At 32.7% G+C, this 19424-nt stretch overlaps 1 protein-coding gene across 1 annotated transcript; it reads left to right on the top strand.

Annotated features, from left to right (window-relative positions):
* The first annotated feature begins 583 nt into the window (after nucleotides 1–583).
* LOC139512805 (uncharacterized) lies at nucleotides 584–17017 on the top strand. The gene is made up of 5 exons (XM_071300723.1): nucleotides 584–702; nucleotides 1817–2390; nucleotides 9823–10002; nucleotides 13040–13320; nucleotides 16306–17017. Exons 1-5 carry the CDS (start codon nucleotides 593–595, stop codon nucleotides 16892–16894), a joined length of 1734 nt encoding a protein of 577 aa, XP_071156824.1. The 5' UTR covers nucleotides 584–592; the 3' UTR covers nucleotides 16895–17017.
* The last annotated feature ends 2407 nt before the right edge of the window (nucleotides 17018–19424 follow it).

Raw genomic sequence — 19424 nt, 5'->3', positions numbered from 1 at the left:
AGTATTTTTACTTTATTGAATGCTCGTGTACGATGTCAATTGCTTTTACAATCAGAAGGAACCATTTTGCAAATAATTTTCGTATTTTTTAAAGCGACTTAACTACGATTTTGCCAAATTTAACAATGAAAATAAGATTTTTACAAAATGACAAAATCACTAGACTAAACGCGCCTTCTTATGACGAAGTTATTAACAGTGTGACAGATGAATTAACTTATCGAATCATTACGCATAGCAAATAAATTTCAAGTCAACTCAGAAATTGATAACCTGTTAATAATTCTGGATTGTGAGCGCCTTGGAATAAAATCCAACAATGAAAAATAACGTTATGACATGATCCGATATATATCTGCTCATTGTGTATTCACATGCAATTTTACATAAAATGATATATATATTAAATACCTAATATTATATAAATTGTAGCGAATCAACTTTAAAAATATAATATATTTCATGATTTATTTGAACATTTAACACTGGTACGGGTTTCACTAATTTAAAACTTTAAATACTTCTCTACACTTAAATTCGTTCATTTAATTTATATAAGATAAGTTAGTTAGATATTATTCACTGCAGTATAATGGCGGAGAGTTCCGCTAGGAAACTGGGACAAATTGTTAGAACACCAAGAAATATTTTTAGAGGAAGTCTTGTCAACATACAATCACATCAGCCGTACATGGTGCAACAGTAAGTTATCTTATTTGTTATTGAGATATTTGCTATCTGAGTACTTGTTTTGGAAACAGAAACTAACTGATTCATTTTATTTATATTTAGAACAGAAGATCGTTTAAACGGACAATGCAAAAAACACTGATAAGGACCGAAAGATTACGACACACGAACCAAATATAAATATAAGAAACACAGGTATTTCATAGAACGGGACAGTGTTTTTTTGGCCATGTGTGATCGATGTTCCACACGGTATAAAAACGAGCATCTTAAAATACAACTCCACAGTTACAATTTAGAACGAGTCTTACGTACTAAATCATGATCATATGTATTTTGATATAGTATATGGAAACAAATTGGTTGTTGCCACTGCGTTTAGATGTTTCGTTGCAAAAATATCACCACTCGTAAGCACTCTTCTGCTGACTTGAAATATTGTTGATTTCAGCATTAAATCAAATGTCATGTTTATAGAAAGAAATTATTAGTTTTTGTTTGTGTCTAAAGAATAGATGACCTTATCTTTTTTCTTTTAATATATGAGTATTTTGTTTAAAAAAAAGATAGAAGTTTACAAAAGAGACTTTTAATAGCTCAGATACAGAAGATACAAAACGTAATAAAAAACGACGAAAAACCAGTCAAATCGAAAAAACACAACACAGAAAACTAATTATTATTTTAAAGACTAAGGATCACGACGCCACCAGCAATTTCCATGTGCTCTGGAAAAGTAAACAGATCCTGCTCCACTAGAGACATTCGTCATGTGTCTTAAGCTTGTAGTTACAAACACTACGATAAGACTCATTCGCTGATGTCATGTTAATAAGATTATTTTAAAACTTTTCCCCTGATTCGTCAAACGTTCATATTACATAATTAAGTCGTGCCATTATATGATGGAGACAGCAGTTGGATGATACACAAATAGTGAAATGATACTCTTTTTTGTAATTCTAACATCACTGATTGAGAGTTGTCTCAGATCATACTTCTTATTTTTAAATATAGTCGTTAAATTTTGTAAAATAAAAGACAGATCTTAATTTCATCATGTTCGTGCTAATAAAAATAATAGCCATCAGATGAAATGATTTTGCATTTAGATTATAATTTTCAGGGCAATACGTGAAGAAGAAGACGGTGTAGTTGTCAACGACGAGGTAGACGACGACTTCAGACTTGATGATTGTCTTGGTGAAACATACTCTGGGGAGGAATTTGAATCGGATTCAGACGAGGGATTAAACGACTATTATTATAGTTCTGAGGAAGAAACTTCCGACGAACAATTCCAATATTTAGAGATAGGAAATGGTATTAGAGTTAAAACATCAGAAGAACTAATAGGGGCGTTAAAACATTATAACACAACTGTTTGGAGCGCTGAAGCACGAAATAAAGGCTTAAAACCACCAAGTAACCAAAGGAATATAAAATTTGTGACAAATATTTATAATCTTTGTACCACGTCATCAACAAAATCTTCGCAAACCATCACTAATCCTGACGAAAAGAAACACATAAAGAAAAATCAGTGTTCATTTTCTTTAGTTCATAAACATCATGGACAAGTTTCCTTCCAGGTCCCAGTGGATGAAAACAAATTTCCCATCAAAGATAAAGACATAAATACTTACTGGGCATGGGTAGAATGTGGTAATACTTGGACAGCCATACCTGCATCTTTGAGGGTAATGTTTGTTTAGGTCAATTATGTATTTATGTTCGAAAGAGTGATAACTAACAAATAAAACTTCAATTTAATTCAGTATTATATAAAGACATTCGTAGCTGAATTACACTGTCTGTTATCGCAGTGTTATTTCACGTAAACATGTTTAGATAGAAAAATAAATATTCAGAATTTCAATACATTGTATAATATCAGTGGTAAAATATATCATTTGATAGAATTATATAGGTTCTTATTCGAGTATTAAAGTTAAGATAAGTTATCTGACAACGTATTTTCTGTTTGTGATTAAAGAAAAAGAACTTAAGTTCATTTAAATCTTAATTATCATCATTTTAAGTTAAAAACCTTCAGAGAACAATCAGTTCAATTTCTGTTTGTTTTCTTTTTGTTTTTGTTTTGAATTGGTCCCTTATACAATAATGATAGATTAAAGTAACTTATCAAACTGCTCCAGCATATTGCACTTTGTAAAAACATTAATAAAACTGAAATTGTACATAAAAGTCAACTAAGAGGCAGCAGACAATTACAGATGTTAACCGTTTAGTCGCACGGTTTTTATATGCAACAGTTAGTGTTTTCATTGAAATATCAATTTAAAACCATTCTACATTGTACTAAGACATGTACAGTTATTAATACATTATAAATGACTGTTGAAAGCACCGTTTCGACATACTTTTTACTCTTTAAAATGTGTCTTGAAATGTTAAGGAGTCTTTTGGTCTCATAGCACTTCAACAGTTACTGCTGTTTCGGCACTTATACATGCTTGGCTTTCAATTAATTGGCCATGTGAATTACTGATGAATATAAATCAAGAAAAGCTCATCGGACGCATACAAGTTAAACTTTGTTATATGCCTTGCAGTATCATAGGGTAGATACCACATATAGTGAACTATTAGTCTTTCAAAATTATTATCATCACCAATGTAGTACTGATATGATTTATAAAATACCACGTTTATAATTTTTAAACGAAACTAAGGTTCAAACTGTCAAAGGCAAATTATTATCTTTGTACTCTGTGTCGATCTTAAGAGTCAAATACTTTCAAGCTTAATTTGATAGTTTTCTCTAATGCTGTGCTGTTAAATTTCTTTCCTATATTAGGTGAGAACTGTGACACAACAACCATGCTTAACCGTTGCATATGATGCATGTGCTTGTCCATAGTCAGGAGACTGTAATTCAGTGGTTATTGTTTGTTGCCAAATATCATATCTGTTTTTCGGTCATAATGTTGTACACAAATCCTGCCGTTAGATTTCTTGTTTAACTTGTTTTACATACTTCATGTCATTGTTGAAGGCGGTATGGTGAAATATAGTTTTTACCGACATTTCGGTCCCTAATGAAAGTTTTCTCAATGGCAATGATACCAACGTTTTATACTTGTATATTGACCTCAGATGTATAAAGTAAAAATACTGAACTCAAAGGAAAATTCAGAAAAGGAAAGTCCCTAATCAAATGCTCAAACACACCAAACGAATAGATACCAAATGTCATATTGCCTGACTCTATGCATTTTGGCACATGTCGATTTTCAAACATGAGATTTTTTGGATAGCTGAGGATTAAAATAGCCTTCATATTGGGTTTATATGAACATCAAGACTATGTAATGTATGTAAAACAGGCTTTTTTCTGTATGACAGTCCGTATTTGCATATCCATACCATACATATATTGGTCCTTTTATGTTCTTGACTTAGTTCTGAAGTTAAAAAATTTGCTAGGATTGCAATCATGTTTATTTTATTGTTTACTGTCCTTAGCAACTAAATATACACATTTTGACACTAACACATGTTGCGGTCTTAAATTTGTACTCCATTAGCTTCGCCCTTATAACCAAATATTGCGCTGCACTTTATATGATATCCTCAGAATGTATCGCTTTATATTTTGGAATGCGAATAATTTAAGCAGGATTTTATATTATAATTTGGCATTTATTAAATTTAATGACGCCAGTACTGTTAGAAATTTATACCCTGCCTTAGAGCTTCTAAACCAAGATTACGTATGCTATTTACAGCAAAATTGACCTATTAGGGCTTTTAAATACCTAACAATCGAACAATGTTTCTATTTTAATGTAATTTTATGATAATTATCTTCATTAAATCTTTATTACTGAACCAATTTTAAAAAATAGGGTACCATTTTAATCGTAACAGATGGTAAAACACAGACAATGTATTAAAATTCGAGGCAGGAGGGGACAAATTTATTCTTAAAAGGTAGCACTCCACAGTTAGGTGTGTAGTTTCGCATTTTTGCCCCTGGGGATTTTTCAAATATAAGAGCTAATGTGCAATAAAATTAGTTTTTGGAAAGGTGAGGATTAAAATAGCCTGGAAGTTCATATTGGGTTGATATGAACGACAAGATTATGTAATGCATGTAATATAATTAGGCTGTTTTATGTATGACAGTCCGTATTTGCTTATCCATACCATACATTGGTCCGGCAATTATTGTAATGTTTTTCTAAGTTTTTGACGCCCAAACTTTGTGATAAAATTTTACGAAATATGAGGCAAAAAAAAACCCAACCAAACACCCATTTTTTATTTGATCATTAGGAAGATTAATTTCAACAGTTTCTCACTCATAGGCATTTAAATTCTAGTTTGATCCAAATTTTAGGGGGCTGTGTGATATTTTAAATCCCCTTTCTGCAATATTTTATGGTAAATAAATGCAGAATGTTGCCATGGATACACATAAACAGAATTATATTTCACCCTTTTGACTTTTGAAAATCAAATCTATGGATGATGCTAGTCACATACATATGCACATGTACAACACAAACAGTTAGGTTAATGAATTTAGGAATAGGAGATGATACAACATTTTGTGGTTCATTTTTAATTTTATTTTCTAACTGTGGAGTGCTACCACAGGCATTTTCCTAGGAAAAATGCTGGATTGAACCTGGTTTTATAGCTAGCTAAATATCTCACTTGTATTATAGTCGCATCAAATTCCATTGTATCTTGATTTTATTGCTTGCCATATTTCGGTAAAATACCTCTTCCGATATTTTGGTGTTTACCTTGACTTTCAAATATATGGCCTGTTTAATATAAACTCATAATAGACACCAGGACTAAATTTTGTATCTACGCCAGATGCGCATTTCGTCTACAAAAGACTCATCATCGACGCTCGAATCCAAAAAAATTAAAAAGGCCAAATAAAGTACGAAGTTGAAGAGCATTGAGAACCAAATTTCCTAAAAGTTTTGCCAAATACATCTAAGGTAACCCCGCCACATTCTGTATGTATTTGTCTGTCACAAGTAAGAAATTCAGTTGTTGTCGTTTGTTGTATACTTGTTTTTCGTTAACAAAAATGTACATTTTTTAAGTCGTTACTTTTCTCGTTTGAACTGTTTTACATTTGTGATTTTGTATCCTTTTCAATCTGACTATGCGGTATGGGCTTGGCTCATTGTTAAAGGCCCATTGATGACCTATATCTGTTAATTTCTATGTCATTTCGTCTCTTGTTGTGAGTTGTCTCATTTGCAATCATAAAACGTCTTCTTTTTTTTTTTTATATTGAACGTTCATAGGATAGGTACAACAAGAAAAGCGCTTCAGACGGATACAAAATGTACCGTGTTATTTTCATTTTTTTTAATCATAAGTTACAGTTAAATTAACATGGAGATATATATATGCATTGATGAAATGTGAGTGTGTACGCCAGTGAAAAATTGCTCAACCACATCACGGCCGACACTCGGCTAACCGAGAGATAGGTCGGTTAATCTATATTGAGTATGCGGCTATATCGGCGTTGGGTCTGTTAATCGGGTTGGTTATACGTCTGTTAAGAGTAAAACTCACAATTTAATGTTAAACTCTGTTAAATATACAGATTTTTTGGCACATTATGAGAATCACATCAAAAAAAGAAAAGTGTCTGACAAAATGATATCTATCATAGAACATTTTCCACCATTAAAAAAAATGCATAGTCTGCGCAATTTTAAGTAAAACGAAAAGGCGTCGCGCAAGTATGTGGTTTTTATGCTTGTACGCATAGCAATATTTTAGATAAAAGGCCTAAAACCATTTTTAGATATGATTTAAAGGACACAAAGTAGTACTTTGGTTCTAAAAAATCAATTGTCATTGATAAATATTTCATAATTGTTATATAAATTGAGTTATATCACATTTTAATGAATATTAGGGGAATACAGTCTGTTAATGGGTTGGACAATTTAAATCGTGTCAGTTAAGAGTTATTTAGCCACGACAATAGTCTTACTACCTTGAGTTTATATTTCACAATTGAAAAAAAAGAGATGTACTTATAACGAAAAAATTACAATACGGTGCAACAGTAATAATAACTATCCTTATAGAAAGAGCACTTTTATTTTAAAAAAAATTCTCTACATTTCATTAAAAGGGTGTGTCATTTCAAATTAGCGTTATATGGACTGATTGGCCGCTCGAATTCGCATGAATTTATTATTTACGCCAAGTTATCAATCAGCCTTATTTTGTTTTCTTTTCAAAGTCTGTAACATCTATGAATCTGTCATGTGTTGCAATTCAGCTGGTTAAATTCCATGCGTTTTCTTTGGAATACTAAGGCTTTTCTACCTTACCTTATGCCGGCGTCACACATTGGCGGATAGACCAGCGTGCATCAAACGTACAGAGAAAACTGACAAAGTCGGTATACGTTAGTTGCACGCCATGGGAACGTTTAGCAATCGTTCAAAGCGCGTTGCATAAGTTTGAAGTACATCGAAAAACAAAGGTAAAATTGAGAAAGAAAATGGGGAACGTGTCAAAGCGACAACAACCCGACCATAGAATAGGCAACAGACAAAGGCCACCAATGGGTCTTCAATGTAGAAAGAAACTCCCGCACCCGTAGGCGTCCTTCAGCTGGCCCCTTAAAAAATATGCATACTAGTACAGTGATAATGGACGTCATTATAAACTCCGAATCATACACAAGAAACTAAAATTAAAAAGCATATAAGACTAACAAAGGCCAGAGGCTCCTGACTTGGGACAGCGCAAAATTGCGGAGGGGATAAACATGTTTATGAGATATCAACCCTCCCCCTATACCTCAAGCCACTGAAGGGAAGTAAATAAGCTTGATGAACGCTACAACCCGAGGAAATGTGTATGCAGCATAAAAAACATACAACATACGCCAACATACGTTTCTTGAACGCCGGATAAACGCTTAGCCTTAGGTACGCTTCTAGTACGCTCAATACACGCTTAAAGCATATTGGCAGCGTAAATGATTTTTAACACGCCGGAGCTACAAATGTATACGCTGATGTGTGACGCCGGTATTAGTTGTATTTCCTGAATGCTTTTCAACTTTGTTTTTGGCCTTTAAAACATCTTTTTCGAGCGTCACTGATGAGTTTTCGTAGACGAAACGCGTGTCTGGCGTAAATACAAGGCGCGAATATCAAATTTCAATCCTGGTATCCATGAGAAGTTTATTTCCGGTATGTATTTTCCTTTGTACCGAGTCATCATTCTCATTTTCTGCCGCCTAAGGAAATGTCTGTACCAAGTTTTAAACCGTGGTTCTAAACAAGAAATAGACATTAGTAAGTTTTTTTTATTAGTGTTGGGTGCTGATTTAATGTGTAACAACAAGACCATTTTATATTCCTGTAAATCACAATAAATGCATAATATTAATTTTATTTTTCGAGTAATGATGTATTCCTATGATATCGTAAGTCATTTAGCCGACTCGCAGTCCGCAAACGTGCTTGTTTTTCTATCAAGTGACCTTCAAGGTGGTGTAGAGAAAGGTTGATGTTGAAAGGTTTGTCTATATTTGTTTGCATTATAAACATATTTCAGTTCATTTGATAAAAAAAATCAAAACATTACGAAGTTTATCTCTGATGTATGTACTTGTTAACTATGTAAATGACAAATTAGTGCCATTTATATCATTGAAACAGAATCCACATGATATATGCGACCATTCTTTGATGAAATTAATATTACTTTTATTTTACACTTTTTAAAATCATTTCTATCAATTTTCAGATTCCATTGTCTAAACTTATGTTTCATTTTTCATGTGTTGTTTCCATTTATTCTAGCCACTAATCTTTGGCCTATCTCCTTATTCAGATAACATCCCATATAGCAATTAAATTATACTTGTAATGTCATTCATAACTCTTAACAGACCAATTAACAGACCGAGTTTTATACATCCGACCCATTAACAGACCATATTTTTATCAAATATTGATTTATGTCACCAAAATACAGTTTTTCGTGTACGTTTTTCACATATTGATGTTTATATGGTAAACAAACATAATGCCAGTCTTTTTTCGATGTTCAAAAGATTGCATGCAAGTAAACTCAACCAACTTGTCATTTTTGTGTACATTTTGTGTGTGTAAAATGTGTATAAATTTATTGATGAGTAACTCGCCTTTTCATTTTATAGATCGTTTATTGAAGCTAGAAAAAAAATAATTACACCACTGTATTCAGTACTCCAAATCATTTTGTCAGACATGAATAGTTTTTATGATATAAATATAATTAAAAAGTAATACAATAAAACGTGCTGACCTTGCACTGATTTTCACGATAACACCTGATTAACAGACTTTAGCCAACCCGATTAACAGACCCACCGCCGATATAGCCGCATACTCAATATAGATTAACCGACCTATCTCTCGGTTAGCCGAGTGTCGGCCGTGCACATTAAAACAAATGTGTAAAATATTTCTTACCGTGTCTTTTTTTTTAAATTATACAGCCAACATGGTACGTTTTATTTTTGTATTGTTTGTACTTACAGTCTTTTCTTTTAAAAATATATGACGACATGGGGATTTTGAATCTGTTTCCAAAATACTAGAATCGTTGAGTGTTTGGTGAATTTAGCATCCCAAAACGCACAAAACTGCATTGGCAAAAAAAAACGAAAAGTATGTATGTATTGAAGAAGACGAACTAAACAAATGTAGGACCTTCTATACAAATATAGTATAATTTGTCAATAAAATATATAGAAAAAAAAATACTTCACTTAAAAAAAGTATGCTAAACATATATGTAGATGTAATGCTATTAGTTTTGAGAAAATTCGAATATGAATTTTTACTTAAAATTACTTTGGTCTTAACACAAATTTAGGAAATTGGTCCCTGCTGTTTATTCTCAATTCCGGTATATAAAAATTGAAATACGGCAATTTTGTAATGATTTGAAGCATACAGTTATTAAAAAAAACTATATTTTTCTGTATACATATCCAGGTATACTACACATGTATACCTAGCTCGTTCGTACCACAGCAGTTGAGGAAATTTAAAGTTCAATACACATTACAAATATGTCTATAGTGAGAACAATTATATTTTCCTTCAGAATGGTTATGTCGAATTTTCCTGCGATCGGATGAACAGTTTTGGAATAATTTACGGCCCAAAGATGATACAAAATATTGTACATCCTTCTGGAACAACTATTTCTACTGGTAGCGATGGTCGGCTGGTTTTACAGTTTGATAAAGGAAGCGTGGACAAAGAACAAACTCTTAAATATTCGGTATATTATACAAATGTATATAGTACACATGGTTGAGATTTATAATTTATCATAAGTACTGTAGTTCTGGATATTTGATAAATAGCCTGCTGTTTGATCCATATCGCGCAATTTTGATGCGCACCCTTTATCATACTCTCCCCGACTCTTTATCGCACCCTTTATCACACCCCTACTCAATTTTAAAACTCCGTTTTAATTTATGCAAGCTTCTCTAGAAAAAAAAATTTAAAAATTTTTCCTCAAAATTGATCCCGTAAATGAACGGTCATTCGGACATGACGCAATACACTTAATGACGTCATTGTTTGGAATGTGACGTCACAAACGTCGAGTGTTCATATTTCTGACACACGAAATGCAACTATAAAAAAGAACTCAATGAAATACCATACAAAACCCACAAAAAAAAAATACAATAAACAAAATATTTTTGAAACAACAGCACGCAAATTGTAAGGTAACCTAGGTGCTTCAGATGAGTAATTGAGCATTTCTTTTAAAGCTTTTAAAACAAGACAAAAATAGAACTGAAGGTAACCCAGGTGCTAGGGATCAGAAAGTATTTCAAATAGAATGAAATTCAAAACAGTGTGGCTGTGGCCATTGATTGACAAATACAATTCATCCATTTACTGGGACAAATTACGTGAACGTTTGTATGTAACGACCACTACTCACGACGTACCTACGATAGACATTTAAACTGTAGGGTCACCAAGGTTTCTTAACGCCTTTAATTATAAAATAATTCGAAAAATTAATCAGGAATAACCTTTATGTTTTGATTTATATAATTGATATAAATCAAAACATCGAGTTATTTCTGATTAATTTTTTCGAATTACTTTATTAAGGTGTTGAGAACCTTTGGTGACCCCATAGTTTAAGTGTCTTTAAAAAGTACACAGTGAGCAATGGTCGTTACAGACAAACGTTCACCTAAATTGTCCCAGTCAATGAATGAATTTAATGTGTCAATCAATGGCCACAACCACACTGTTTTGAATTTCATACTATACTCTCCTTTTGAAATATATGATAAAGCGTATAAAACATGGTAAAATCCGTATCACATGCCGTATCACCCTCGCCCAATATCATCCCTCGGGCCTAAAGGCCCTCTGGCTGATATTGGTATCTCGGGATCATACGGCATATGATACGGATTTTGGCATGTATTATTCTCTATTTATCATATGTTTAGTAGTAAATACAGTAGTTTTGCATATGGGCTCTTAGGCTGATATTGAACCTAGGGCTGATAATACATGCGATATGAAAAATGACATGTCATGATCTTTTTATCATATGCTTCAATAGTAGAGAAAAATAATAGATTCATATATTGATCCTTTTACGTGGTTCCCGAAAAGAAGTTGAAAGAGTAAAAAGTTCACGGACGTCGGACCCCAAATTTGATACATTCAATATGAAATCTTTCTATCATATGCCTCAACAGAGAAAAAAAAACCACACACATTTTAATATGGACGAATCGACAAAAAAAAATAATTCAACAATATACATAATGAACATTGTTTGGAAAAGTCAACTTTTTAAAAGTAACTTTCTAAATTATGTTTCAGACAAACTTAAAAAATGCATTTATTAATAATTGTTTTTTTTTTAATTTAATTTAAATATTTTATACAATACACTTTCCAGTATTCAAATAAATTATTGTTTTGTACACTACTTGTAATGTTTTTCACTGAAAACGTAGCATTGAGGTGTAATTTCCGGAATTTGCCGAGTATCACCGGAATGCCATGTGATAACGTTACGGAAAGGCATGTGATAACAATCGAAGCATGTGATAAACTTTCCATATCAGCCCGCTAAGCACCAATTCGAAAGATATGGAAAATACTTTTATTTAATGCTATCATCATACGGTAAAAATCATATGTTATTTAGTCTAAGTATATGATAATCTGATATAATACATGGCAAAATCCGTGTCACATGCCGTATCACCCTCGACCAATATCATCCCTTGGGCCTAAAGGCCCTTGGGCTGATATTGATGTCTCGGGATGATACGACATATGATACGGATTTTGCTATGTATTATTCTCTATTTAACCAATCGATTTAAGTGATCGAACAAAACTGAATGAAGCGAAATAAACAACCTTGGAAGCCCCAAATCAGCTTTGTATGCAATGGATAAATTTTCAGACCCCAAATATGAAAAGGATAAAAAGAAAGAAAAAAAATCAATTTTACTTTTATTTTTGAACTACATGTGCATGTATGTAATCATTGTCTCAGTTAGACGTGAAAACGATTCATAGATATGAAAATGAAATAATTTCTCTCACTTTGAAATAATGTTCATTAAAGTGACAAACTAACCGTTGAATCAGTACCATCTTTTCACTGTTGTAAATTTATTTTCCACATGTTGAAGATTGAACATAAAAGAATGACAAGGGTATGTTTTTTCTCGAGTTTTGTCTAAATTAATAATTACATGAACATGTGTATCAATACACATGTATGTGTTTATAAACTTCAATAAGAAGCAATTTGACAAAACACACAGGCTGGTTTCTTTATTTTGTTTTGAAAAGGGATATACTGTAAGTTTAGTAAAACATAATGGATGAGTATATGGTCATTTTTATAAATCCTGTTACAAAACTTTGAATTTTTCGAAAAACTAAAGATTTTCTTATTCCATGAATAGATTATCTTAGCCGTATTTGGCACAATTTTTTGAAATTTTGGGTCCTCAATGCTCTCTAACTGTGTACTTGTTTGGATTTACAACTATATTGATCTGATCGTCACTGATAAGTCGTATGACGGCGTGCATAAATCTAAGTCCACAAACGTAACGTCGTTGAATAACTGAAATCATTAACGACGCCGGCATAAAAAGAACATTGAGAAATATGCCCCATAAAGTAGAACACACATAAGTTTCACGCATAGAAAATATTAATACTATTTAAAAGATAATAGAATGTAATGGTGTCTTTGCTGACGCTAATAAACGGATGCAAGTTGTATTTAATCTTTTCTGCAGATACAAAGACCTGACATGGAATATGCAAAGCATTCGTTAAACTCCAAAACATTGGTGGCATCTGTCAGCGACAAAATCAGATTGAATTATGAAAAATCACAATTCAAAAAGCCAATACATTTAAGTGGAACACTCACTTGTAATGAAGATAAAGGATCTGATTTTGAGGAGTTCGATATCAAGGTTGTCGGCTACCAAGATGAAAAACCTACTATCCTAGATACAAAAGCAGAACGGATGACAGCTGGAAGGTTTGCTGGAAAATTGGAAGGTTATGATGGGTAATTATATGCATTATGAGTCTCGGTGCATTATAATGTTACATCATATAAATATGTTTGTCTATAAAATAGTGAACTGAAAGTAAGTGTAAAAAGGCGAATCAATGGTTATGATAATGGGGATTAACCAATGCATTTCATTCATTTCTATCATTTGCACAAAGGTAGTATGAACATAGAAGAGAATTAAAGGACGAAGTCCCCTATTACAGTTGTAAAATCAACAAAATGATAATAATAAAAAAAAAAACGGGGAAAAAATCGGGAAAAATCAAAGTCGTAAACTTTTTTATTTTCAGACTTTTGTGTTTTCCCGCATTTGTGCAGAAATCTACTTCCTTTTTCCTGTCTCGTTTGTTTCATATAAGCTTTGGATTTCAAATATTTTGGCCACGAGCATCACTAAAGAGACATGTACTGTCGAAATGCGCATCTGGTGCAAGAAAATTGGTACCGTTAATTTTATTGCATGAGACTGGGTAAAATATATTTTTGTCAGGCTAGTAAAATATATGAAGGAAAGCAATACCAATTTCATTTTTAATGATTCCTTGATATGAAAAAAAAACGGCATCTGATGATTGCGTTTCTTTGTTTACATTGAATATAACGTCAATTTAAGGTGGTATGGGAGTCTAAAATAAAAATGATAGAATTTGTTCATACTTTGCCAAAATGTAGTATCTATTGATACATGTTGAAAAATAAAATAAAAATGATAGGTCACCACGCATTTTCTAAAGCTACAGGACGGGACAAAATGACACATTTTGTATGGGTTATACAGGAAAAAGCACCATTTTGTAATTAGAAACTAAACAAAATGATAGAATTGTTAAATACTTCAGGAAAAGATAGCTTTCAGACACTGCTTTGAGAATATCAAAAGAAAAGATAGGGTCACCGTACGTTTTTTCCGGCTAAAATACAAAATAAAAAAATTCCATGTAGAATTAATCCTTCAGAAACTGTACTGTTTTAGAGTTACCTCCCCTTAAAATGCCAATTTAAATTTTTTTAAAAACAACCAAAAGTAATTAACATTTACAAAAATATTTATATTTATAAGTTATATTCTTATAAATTGGTTCTTATAAATGAAAATTCACATTAAATATCTGCATTCCTGCATCAAATTTTGCTAACTTGATGGCAAATCTGGACCTTTGGTTCTCTGTTTTTTACAATCCAAGATGGAGGAAGACACCCATACCACCTTAAATAACATCACAACTAAAATCCATAACAACAGAACCAAAATCGGAAACGTTACGTAATTTCCGTTTCTTTTTTAACAGATTTTGACGTTAAGAAAGGTTTGAATTAAAAAAATATATCATACAGACTTCGTCCCCTTTCACAGGTAATGTCTGCCTTATAATAAAATTGAGAATGGAAATGGGGAATGTGTCAAAGAGACAACAACCCGACCAAATAAAAAACAACAGCAAAGGGTCATCAACAGGTCTTCAATGTAGCGAGGAATTCCCGCACCCGGAGGCGTCCTCCAGCTGGCCCCAAAACAAATATATACTAGTCCAGTGATAATGAACGCCATACTAATTTCCAAATTGTACACAAAAAACTAAAATTAAAATAATACAAGACTAACAAAGGCCAGAGGCTCCTGACTTGGGACAGGCGCAAAAATGCGGCGGGGTTAAACATGTTTGTGAGATCTCAACCCTCCCCCTATACCTCTAACCAATGTAGAAAAGTAAACGCATAACAATACGCACATTAAAATTCAGTTCAAGAGAAGTCCGAGTCTGATGTCAGAAGTTGTAACCAAAGAAAATAAACAAAATAAATGCTTTTCACAGGTAGTTCTACGGCTGTCTTATTGATGTTTATCCTACAGCTGTTTTACTAGTATAAGAATAAACTCTTTTACTGCCTAGTTGACGTATACCCTACTGCTGTCTCGTCGACTGTTTCATCGACATACTGTCCAAGGACACAATTATCGTCTTTTGTTTTTTTGTATCCATAATTTGAGCATGTATAACTTGCATTTTTTTATACAGTTTCCTAATCTTTTTCTTGATATTTAATCAATGAAATATTAAGTAAGGGAATGAAAATTACATGTTAAAAAAATTGGGTGCTAATCTTTATGTTAAGTAGTTATTTGGTCCAGTTACAAAAGGTCATATTTTAGTACGTCTGAAGCTGTCAGACTTAATTTTAGACCCCCTTTGACACAAAATTGTCAATATTCTTTGAGTAAGAGGTAGTAGAAGTTTCGATAATTTTTATATTATTTGTCCAAATAATAGTACACTACACTGTAAAAATAATAATTGAGGGAGCAGGTACGATTTTTTTTATTTGAATTTATTGTCTAAAAGAATTGCACTACAAAATAACTGGGTTATCGGGCCAGAGATACTCTACTGATGTATCATTTGCGTAGAATATACTGCTGTCTAATCGACGTATACTCTACTGATGTCTGATTAACCTATTCTATACTGCTGTATCATTGACGTATACTCTGCTGATGTTTCATAGACGTATGTTCTACTTCTGCATCATTGGCGTATACTGTGCTGCGGTTTTATAGATGTATAAAATTGAAAATGGAAATTGGGAATATGTCAAATGACAACACACCGACCATAGAAAAGACAACAGCAGAAGGTCACCAACAGGTCTTCAATGTAGCGAGAAATTTCCGCACCCGGAGGCGTCCTTCAGCTTCCCCCTTAACAAATATATACTAGTTCAGTGATAATGAACGCCATACTAAACTCCAAATTGTACACAAAAAACTAAAATAAAAATAATACAAGACTAACAAAGGCCAGAGGCTCCTGACTTGGGACAGGCGCAAAAATGCGGCGGGGTTAAACTGTCTCTTTGGTATCTTTCGTCCCTCTTTTAAACATGTTTATGAGATACTCATTTCACTTTGTTTGTATTGAATATTATATCTATAGACATAGGATTGTACTAGTTTTACTCAATATTGGTCTTTTTCAGGGCAGCCTTAGTTGCAATTAAACGTGGAAAGAGGGAAAATGAAAATTTTGCAGAAACGTTAAAAAACGAACTGGATTTATTTTACGGAAATCGAAAGGTGTGCAAAGTCTTGTTATTCTACACCTTGAAAGAAAATACAACTCTTTATTTTAAAGCTGAATGTTGTTTGCAGCGAAATTTAGCAGACATAATTTCTAAACATAAAGATCACAAACTAGTTTTCGAATCTATGGATATTTTACTACCTCCGCATCAGCGAATTCGAATTCGGCCAACTGGTTGTGTAGGACTCAAACCTGGAATAAAAAATCATCCATTTCTTTTCTTCATGTATATTACTGAAGAGAATAACACGTTGTTTTCTGTTGAATTGAATAGAGGAATGGGCAGATCAACGAATGCTATAATAGAATTTTCAGCGGATAACCAAAGAAGAGGAGAAATTACAAAGGCGGACTTCAGTTTAGATTTTCTGTCAAGTAGGAATCAAAGACAAACTATGAGTCGAGCAAACTCAACACTGAGTGATATCTTTAAAACACAACCAAGTTCTCCCTCAAATATCCGGGGTTTAAAAAACACAATTTAATTCTATTTTCAAGAAACCAAAACGTCTGTGCATTATAAGGAAACAGTGAAAACACTGGCATTTCGAATGTAGACCATACAAATTGTATAAGCATAATAAAGATTTGACTTAAAAAGGCTTCAATGAGACATTTGTTTCTCAGTTTAATATATCCTAAGGTTAAAAATAATACGTTTTATTTACGAATAGTTTTTCACCATAACATTTGACACAAAATTGAAACCGAAAAGTAAGCTATAAAAGTTCCATAATAAAAAATTGTGAACAGATCGAACAGGAAATAGAACAAACTGCCAGTTTGATGCTGCATAATATCATAAAAACACCAATTGAAGACGGCAACCCTTCTAAAAGACAAACAGAAAAAGTACCTTGCGAAATTGTTTAATTTTACTTTCTAATATATTGATGATGTCCTATCATTTAATAACCCATATTTCAGCCAATACTTGCATCTCATATATCCCAGTGAACTTGAAATTAAGGATACTACTGATACTAGAAGGACTGCTTCATACCCTGATCTTGTCCTCAATATTGACACAGATGGACGACTTCACACGAAAATCTATGATAAACGGGACGATTTCAACTTCCCAATTATCAATTTCTCATTTCTCAGCAGTAACATACCCTCTGCCCCTTCGTATGGTGTTTACATATCTCAATTGATACGTTATTCTAGTGCATGTTCACACTATACGGACTTCATATACAGGAGTGTGCTCCTAACTCCGAAACTGCTACAACAAAGTTATGAGGAGGACAGATTAAAAATGACACTTCGTCAATTTTACAGACACCATCACTAATTGGTTGATCAATACGATGTATCTTTGTCCAAACTAACTATGGACATTTTTACCACGTGTTAGATCCTCGGCGATCTTCAACTTTGTAGTTGTTATGGCTTTCAAACTTTTTTCATCTGAGCATAGTTTTGTGTGGACGTAGCGCGCGTCTGGCGTTTGCATTCTTTTTTAACCTGTTACCTTTTAATGGGTATAATTCGTTTGTTTCTCTGTCCTATATTTTCTCCCATTTATTTATTGTAACCCTGTCGTGTCATTTTAATGTTATAACAAACATTGCCATTAAAGCGGGAGGTTTGGCATGCCACAAAACCAGGTTCAACCCACCACTTTTTTCATAAAATGCCCTGTACAAGTAAGGAAAATGGCGATTGTTACATTATAGTACGTTTCTATGTGTGGTACATTTCTGTTGTGTCGTAGTTCTCTTATATTTGATACTTTTCCCTCAGGTTTTGTTTGTAACCCGGATTGTTTTTTCTCAATCGATTTATGAATTTCGAACAGCAGTATACTACAGTTGCTTTTATTTATAGCCGCTACAGGATTACTGACTCCTTGCTTGAGACAGGCTGATAATAGCGGGCTTAAGGTAGATCATAAGTAAATCTTTTTTGAGACAGAATTTTCTTATACTTAGCCAGAATGAAGATTTTAATATGCTCTTTTCAAAAATATAATAAAAAGTAGGGGTCACCGTGCTATTTTTCAAGCTATGAGTCGTTGAAAATTGCCTAAATTTGGTTAGATTGTTAATGGAAAAACACAATTGTGTGCATAAAAAATAATCTATGAGATAGAATTTTGAAATAAATTGTGAAAAGATAGGTTTTGTAATATGTTTTAAGAAAATAAAAAGAAAAAATGGTGTCACCGAACTTGTTTTCTTGCTACAAGTAAAAAGAAACAAATTCCCTATCTGTCCAGTATAAATTTTTTACTAAAAGAGTTATCTTCCCTTAAATGGCTCATTTGAAAAAAATGATTCAAAAAGCAAAATAAAATGATATTTGTTTAATTATTTTGAATTATACAATAAATTGCCAAGTTTTCTTTATATTATTAAACAGTCTTACCATCAAATTGCAAATCTGTCTCCAAATTTGCAGATTTAGGCAAATAACTAAACCGATTTTTTACTGTGATTGTTCAATCCAAGATGGCGGTATACCATTAATCTACCTTAAACATATGGGCACTCAACCCTTACCTTAAACCTTTTAATTGAAATTCTACTCCCTTACGCATTTTTTTTTATATAATGATTAATTTTTTATTTACTATACATGTAACACTGAACAGCATATGACAACATTTACAAAACTGTATTTTCTTTGTAATAACTTTCCAGCAACGCCTGTATACGAATCATATATCTCTCAATTGCAACGATATTCCATGACTTGTATTTATTATAATAATCATGAACTTTTGGATATATAAAATATCTTTTTCACAGATGACGACGAGAATGTTCCAACCGTCTAGACCACATTGCAGTACTCCTTTGCCCCGAATTACCAATTTAGACTGTTCACTGAGTTTGTATTTGCATGAGCAGCACAACAGTGAAACGTGATGAGAGGGATCTACATATACCCTTTTGATAGCCCTGATATTACCCTGTTTTTTTATTTTGTGTGATTCATGTAACTCAGTTTGTCACTTTGAATTTTCTATGTTTTGTTAGTATACTATTGTGGCATTATCAATTTATC

The sequence above is a fragment of the Mytilus edulis genome, chromosome 2 (assembly GCF_963676685.1).
Source record: "Mytilus edulis chromosome 2, xbMytEdul2.2, whole genome shotgun sequence".
NCBI lineage: Eukaryota > Metazoa > Mollusca > Bivalvia > Mytilida > Mytilidae > Mytilus > Mytilus edulis.
Note: the sequence above shows the minus strand (reverse complement) of the source record. Positions and strands in the feature narration are given on the sequence as shown.